A 7,501-nucleotide genomic window follows, 5' to 3' on the forward strand; every position below is an offset into this window, starting at 1 on the left:
TAAAAGTCGTGTTTTTATTAATTAGTTAAATATTTTAAATTCATTGCAAATCTTGCATTTAGTGCACTAAAAAATTCACAAAAATATGTACAATTTATACATAAAAAGTGCTTCTCAAATTATCCAAATCTCAAATAGATTTCAGCACGATTGTCTTACATATGTGCCATTGTTTAATTAACAATGGTGGCCTTGTCCTTAACTTTGCAGGTGCATGAGACTGTTTGAAAATGATGTTTAATATTAAATTAGTGGAGGCTAGGAGCAATATATGCACTGATGCTGACATTTGAAAAAAAAAAAGAGCATCAATCGTTACTTCTGCACACCAATTCACAAGCGAGCTTTTGGACCTTTGCCTTTTTGTTCCACGATCTGACCAAAGAGCCTCGCCGCTTCCTCGGCACAGCCTCGGTGAATGGTGAGTCCGAAACCTCCGTGGCCATAGTTGTGTATCACCTGAATAATGCCACAGTATTTTAGACAATTAATAGCAGAAATATGTATTTACAGTTCCGCTACTTAGATCTTAGAAAGGATACCTCTATGGGGGTTTCACCAGACCATATGGCTTCCCTCTCCAGTCGGACTTTGCTGCGAACTGGCCTGAGGCCAGACCAGTCGTCGACTATCCTGGCATGCTGAGATTAGAGAACAAAGAGATGAAAGCTTTTCAGAACTGACAATAAATAAACAAATACATAATAATAAAGGTAACTCAGAAACTGAAAATTTGACACTCAGTTACATCTTTTTAGAATGAGGTCTAAATATATAAAATGAAAAATGTTAAAAACTTCAGCACCACAGAACACTTACTGTAAATAATTAATCACACTTGAATCATCATATCTTTTTATGGCCTTGCTGAACTCATCGTACCTTGAGACTAGGCTCAAGCTGACAAGCTTTTTCCCAGATTTCTTTATGGTCGACAGAGCTATTCTGTTCACTCCAGTTTCCCATCTGGAAAACGCCACCAAGCGTCACAAGACGACTTCTGCGGACACAAATGTTTTGCACACTGATAAAAACAGCTCTTGCTTTCTGTCTTCATTGTACTCCAACCCCAAATCAATACGAAAAAGTGCTGCAGCTGTTAACATAGCGACTGAACTACAGAGAGTAACTACTAGAGCTACTACATTTGAAAACTTTTTTTTAAGGTGAAATATATAAAATCCTCTAACTGCAAATGTAGTAATACTATAAGTCAACAGCTGTGTGGTTCTGCAGTTCAGTGCTTATCAGTGTGGCATGTTACTTGTACTACCCTGGAATGATATATGGTGAATTGTATGTTCCTTTGGTGAAATCGTGGGTAATAATCCAGTGCTTCAGCCAGGGAGCATCGACCTGAAATACAAACAAACACCAGTTCATTCCGTCATTCCTTTATCTCTTGTGCAGTACATACACACAGCCCTGTATATTCTCACCTTCAATATCTGGCCACGGCCTGGTTTCAGGTCTGGATCTGGCTGCAGTTGGCCTGACCACATCCCACTGCAGTTTATGATCACATCTGCTCCGGTTTCAGCCAGCTAAAAAAAGTCAAGGATGATAGGAGATAACAAACATGGTGACAGATAACTTTTGCTCAACTTGTCTGGAGGCTGTAAAACATTACAACATTCAGTAATAAATGTTAATATAGTACAGACTGGGCATAAGTCAGCAAAACACCATTAAAGACGACCAGCTGAAGTTCAAACCAGGCGTCATGATGAGTAAATAAAGTAACTTAAGTGACTTTGAATGTGTGGTGTGGTTGTTAATGGGAGACCAGCTGGTCTGAGTATTTCAGAAACTGCTGACCTACTGGGATTTTCCCACACTGCAGAAAATGTTCAGAAAAGGAGAAACTATGCAGTGAGCAGCTGTTTGGGTGAAAATGCCTGTGGTCAGAGGAGAGAGACCAGACAGCTACAAGAAATGATGTCAACATGAACCTAAATCTCTGAGCAATGTTTCCAGCACCTCGCTGAATCTATCCCATGACGAATTAAGTCAGATTAGAAGGTGTGCCTAATAAAGTGTCCGGTGAATGTATAAAGAACTTGCAAGCACAATACACTGAAAACTTTCACTAACCTCCTTGAAGGACTTTATTTTCCTGTGATAAAATTTCACTCCCCTTTTTCGCAACCTGCAAATAAAAACACTGTGCACTAGAAAACCTTTTATATTAAGGAGCATCGATGCTAAACACACAAGAACCTAATGAAGACTACATGTTTATTACTCTTATTACTAATACATAATAGGATGAAGTCTCAAGTATACGTTACTCAGTATTGTGGGATCATTTCAGTCCACCAGGTACAGCATATATATCGGACAACATTATAAAACTGTAAACACGATATGGTCTTATGTTAAAGGTAAAATATAAAAACAACGGATCTCAAACAATGTCAAATACTTTGGGAATTTTAAAGCTAACTCAGGAGGTTGGACTAAATAAATCAATACTGATACAACATGAGAAGTCAGTTAGGTGATCACTCACCACTCCATAAGCCAAGGTAAGTATGTTTTACCCTCTATCATGAGAGCAGTGTTGAACCACCCAAACCTGAACAAATGATAAGAAGCAAATGTTTCACTAAAACTGCTGGTTGTGCAACATTGTCCATTCAATCACAAAAAATACTGGTAACTTTTAGTGGGACGCTTGTAATACAGTGAAATTCACACATTTAGCATTTTTAAATTCATGTTTATCAAACTAAACATGATTTTATGTTATTTGAAACATGAGTCAACATCCTCAGTGTGACTTACAACCCTAACCCTGTTAGGGTTACAAATGCCAGATGTCGCAAAGAAAATACAACTTAAAACTCATATATTCAAACTTAAATGTAATTTTTCCTTTTTTTTTCTAAATTGGTCATACATTTAAATACACATTGCATTTTTTAATTTAAATTTTCTGGCAATTTTTTCATGGTTCAGAGTTTATGGGGTCAAGTAGTTTCTTTAATTAATTACCACACATTCAAAGTCAACTTGTTCACACTGTATGTAAACAGCTGACTATGTGGCTAACTATTTGTTTATTTGTGTCTTGTCTTTCATTGGCGTTTTTCAGAAAGAGCTTACTTGTATCCAGGAAAAATCTGCAGCTCTCGGTCTGTGAGCTGCCTGAAGCCAAGAACGCTGTCCTTAAACGAGGGATCCTGCAACCAAAAACAAGCCACAGGCAGTGAGAGGGCAATCTTATGGGTGTCACAGTCACCAAATCACATTATTACAGAGGATGTATCCACTGTGAAACTCTGAGTCTCTTGTGGCCAAACACTGATATTTTGTTTGGGTTTTTATCTTCAATAAAGAGATCTTCAACAGAGAAAGTAACTTAAGTGCATCTTGAAAACTCGCTTGTCTTTACCATGTTATATCTGGGCTGCTAATGCATGGGCTGTCTTGGTGATATCGAGTCAGCTGACTCTTCACTCTGGTTATGACTCAAACGCATGTCTGTGTCACACATTCCTCTCAGTGCTATTACATTATGAAAGTCATCCTGTGAACTACTTAGTAATAGCTTAATGCATACAAACTCCCTAAAGATTAGGAATCGAGTTGAAAGAAACATTTTTTTGTTGTCAGATTTCTCAGTTCACACTCTCATAGAAGTTAATATGTTAATAAGTGTTTCTGGGTTAGATGGGGTTTCATCAGCTCCTGGTTATTTACTAACTTCCTCAGCCACATTTGCTACAACTGAGGATAACCACTTTTTTTTATGAAATGCCAAATTAACGCTGGGAATAAGCCCTGCCAACTAAACAGAGTTGCTCTATCGTGTATATTATTAATATTTGACATCTTGCATAGATTGCAGTGAAACTTTATGGTACAATATTGGTTTCCGTTTTCCTAATATGGAACAATATAGGACACTGTGGTAACAGTGAAGGATCACCATCAGTACCAGTACAGGCAGTTTTGTGGTTGACGTAATTACCCGGTTTCCTAAATAACACAGAATTAGCCTGATTGTACTTTGGGATTATTTGGTTGCTCTAATGAGATACGAGCCATTTCCATTCATGACAAATAGGCTTTTGATGTAGGCATGACTACAACTAAAAGAAATGTATGTTACTTCATGTTGCAAGAGAAAGCTCAATGAAATGCTTTCTGCTGCTAAGAGCAGATTTATTGTAACACATGAAATTCACAAAAGAATTTCCAGAGTGCACTGAACCCGAAACTGGACATATACTTGAGTTTTGCATCACTATTGTAACTCTGCATTGTGCCAACTTGGATTGGTTCTGCAACTTTCTATTTCTGTTTTGCTAAGCTTTTAGCATAGCAAGTTAAGGGTTAAGATAAAATAAGAATATGAAAAAATAAGTGTTTGAAAGTCTTCCAGTTTCATCGCTTGACCTGTGAACTTTTAACCGGCACTAAACTAATGTGACACAACAGAAAAAAAAAAAGAGCCCACTGCATGATCTTATTTGCAAACATGCAGAAATCACTCAACAATGTCAGTGCCGGCTAATATACAGTTGTGTTCTCAAGGTTACATCCACTCATCATGGCCATGGATGTACATCAATGTTAATGATGTCTTTGAACTGTTGTTTTCTGGAGTGGAATGATTGTACAGCATGTTTAATGACTTAAACATGCACACGTTTGAATTCATTTAGGATTTTCTTTAATTCACACAGCATCAAAACTATACATATAGTCTCATATATATACACATTAGCCCCCACTGATTTTTGGTTAAATGTAAGTGGCACCTCACCAGATGTTTTTGGTAGCCATCAACAAGCTTGTTTAAATTGGCTGGTTTTTGTAATGTTAGTCTGCTTTATTCATTCCAAAAAACATTTTTCATGTGTGTTTGTGTTTGGGATCATCGTCCTGTTGTAACACCCACATGTGTCCAAGATTCAACCACCTAGCTGTTGATTCAAGGTGAAGTTAAAGTTAATGTATGTAAATATTTGAGTCTGTATGTTTAGTTTTGACTGTGTGCAGAGAACATCTAAAATAAATCCAAACTTGAGCACCCAATTTTGGTTTTTTAAAGTCATTAAAGATGCTTTACAATCATTCCGCACTAAAAAGGGAACAGTTGAAAGAAATCATTAAACACCCAAATGCAAGCTTTCTTGTAATTTCTGTATTTTGTGTTTCTTTTTATCATCTGCTAATGTGGATCTCTGCAACTAACTGTTTTTTACCCAATTTAAACTTTTGGTAAAGCTGTGGTATGACAAGAATCTGATGAGTGTAAGTAAACTTCTGACCACATAAGTCCATCTCCGTCCGTGACTGTCAGACCACTCGAGCAGACAGCTGAATATTTCCATATTCCATATTTTCAGAACTGCAGTGTGACAGGGTCCTTACTACATACCGGAGGAGTTTACGCGTGCATTCCTGAATGTTTTGTACGTACTATGGGATGTCATCCACTTTGTTACAAGAGTTCAGAATTTGCATATTTGTGCTTTCTTGTACTTCTAGAATAATTATACAGCTTCCACAGTCTTAATCATGTGCAAAGCAATTTTCCTGCAAGTTTTTCCTCATTATTTGCTAGAAATGTCTGTGGCGTTAGTACACAGAATCCCAATTAACCCTGATTCTGAGTGTAAAAACAACCCTTAGTGGGGCCTCTCTCTTTACAGTTTCCAACCAGTGCATTCAACAATCATTTATGTGGCTGAACAAAGCTCTACTTCAGAGCAACTGGACTTTGTTTAGTGTAGATATTGCCCCGAAATGCAATAAATTTGTGAATGAGTTGCTTGATGTTGCACTTTAACCAAATATACACACACCTATGTTCTTGGCTGTAAAAGGTTTCCTAATAAGAATAAATCTTATCTTTGAGATAAAAAAAAGTGTAGTTCCAAAAAAAAGAAGCAGTACTCACTGGTGCGGGTTCACTGCAAAGGTTGTAGCCAGACTCAAGGAATATTCCCATTTTTATGGACTCAGGTGACTTGAGAAAGCTGAGCAAGTAGTCAAATGTCTCTTTATTCCATTTTCTAAATGTGAAGGACACATATGGGAATAATGTAGCAATAGTAATGTTTGTAGATAAAAACTAAAATCTAAAGGAAAGTTAAATAAAACACACTCACGTCTCCTGAACGTTGCCCTTATCATACAGATAAGGCTGCCAGAAGCCGGCTGCTCCATCACTAGTGGTCAGTGGAGTGAACTTGTCTGCATACACCTCGATGGTCAGCGGACTGACAATAGAGTGATAGTGCTCATAGATGCTCTGAGCTGTTGACAGGCCAATCACTCCTGCCCCAATCACTGCCACCCGCATGTCTGCACTAACATGAGACACAGTGAGACTCACTAACCCATGAAGGAATCAAACATAACCATTAACCAGCAGATTGACTAAGACTGGATTCAATATTAACATTAAAACGATTTTCTTCTTCTTTTTTTTTGTCTATTTGCTCATCGTTGAGAATAAGTTATATGTTAATGAAATATTTAAATAAAATGTAAAATATTTCAACATTTTAAGTCAATCATTACATGTGCGTATGCAGTATCTATAACAGAAATTACAATAAAGACCTTAAACAACCTATCTCCACTGATCAAACCTGCTGCATAACTGAGGGGTGAGGCACAGCTGTGCAGAACTTGTGCTTCCACGTGGTTATTATTAAGAGTACAGTATTACGTAACACTGAGATCTGGTGAAACAAAGAATCCATCTGAGAAGCAACAACTTAGTTACTGAAACTTGAGTAAAAGCAGCATGGTTAGAGGGATCAGACGCACGTGCTGTCAGCATAGTCCACTTTATAGATTACAAATAAGTTTCGCCTTACCTTCACTCTGGTTTTCCACCGCTTTTGGCAGAGTTAAAAAGCAAAAGTGTTTCAGCTCCTACTTCTAACTGGTCCGCCTCTCTCTTGCAAGCAAGGCGGAGATTGCAGGCACGTAGAGCGCAAGACGCGTTCACGGTGTATAGTTTAAACCGCAATCAACCTACTGAGAAAATGTTCTGTCGATCTCGCCTGATAATTAAAAGGACTGCAACGATGGAAGTCAGTGTTGTCCAAAACTCTTGACCCTTACACAGAAATACAGCATATAAGACAAACACGTAGTTTGTACAGTTCCTACGAATCTGAAAGTCAGGATTTGCTATCACCACTTTTATTCTTCAACACAGTCGGAACTGTCTTGGTCAGTTTTCTTGTCATTTCTTTAACTAATCTTCAGGAATAGTACTCCAGGCTTTTTGAAGGACATTCAAAGCTCTTCTTTGGATGTTGGCTGCCTTTTGTTGTGTTCTCTGTTTACATGATCTCACACTGCTTCAATAATGTTGAGGTCCGAGCTCCTGGGAGGCCAATCCATGACTGGTAGTGTTTTCTATCCCGGTCTCTTTTTACTGCATTGGCAGTGTGTTTGGGATCATTGTCATTTCATTTCAAAAACTTTAATGTGCTGAATTAAAATCAGAGATTTCGTTAATAATGAA

General features: G+C 37.8%; 1 protein-coding gene across 2 annotated transcripts; it reads right to left on the bottom strand.

Moving 5' to 3' along the window:
• Positions 1 to 5: 5 nt before the first annotated feature.
• On the bottom strand, positions 6 to 6,984 carry LOC113033084 (D-amino-acid oxidase). 2 transcript variants are annotated; one of them, XM_026186410.2, is made up of 11 exons: positions 6,843 to 6,984; positions 6,126 to 6,321; positions 5,915 to 6,029; positions 3,109 to 3,185; positions 2,513 to 2,578; positions 2,095 to 2,149; positions 1,440 to 1,544; positions 1,274 to 1,356; positions 883 to 1,000; positions 543 to 641; positions 6 to 459 (listed from the first exon to the last, which is right to left on the bottom strand). In XM_026186410.2, exons 2-11 carry the CDS (start codon positions 6,317 to 6,319, stop codon positions 334 to 336), a joined length of 1,038 nt encoding a protein of 345 aa, XP_026042195.1. In that variant the 5' UTR covers positions 6,320 to 6,321; positions 6,843 to 6,984; the 3' UTR covers positions 6 to 333. The 2 variants fall into 2 exon arrangements, with proteins under 2 accessions (XP_026042195.1, XP_026042192.1); XM_026186407.2 differs by having other exon boundaries at positions 6,126 to 6,326; positions 6,843 to 6,982.
• Between the last annotated feature and the right edge of the window lie 517 nt (positions 6,985 to 7,501).

Source organism: Astatotilapia calliptera, chromosome 12, assembly GCF_964374335.1.
Source record: "Astatotilapia calliptera chromosome 12, fAstCal68.1, whole genome shotgun sequence".
Classification (NCBI taxonomy): domain Eukaryota; kingdom Metazoa; phylum Chordata; class Actinopteri; order Cichliformes; family Cichlidae; genus Astatotilapia; species Astatotilapia calliptera.

Coding starts and splice junctions, on each gene's coding strand:
- LOC113033084 (XM_026186410.2), bottom strand. CDS start 6,319: ATGCGGGTGGCAGTGATTGGGGCAGGAGTGATTGGCCTGTCAACAGCT. Junction 6,030..6,125: donor AAGGGCAACGTTCAGGAGAC/GTGAGTGTGTTT, acceptor CTTCACATTTAG/AAAATGGAATAAAGAGACAT. Junction 2,150..2,512: donor TTACCTTGGCTTATGGAGTG/GTGAGTGATCAC, acceptor TTTTATTTGCAG/GTTGCGAAAAAGGGGAGTGA.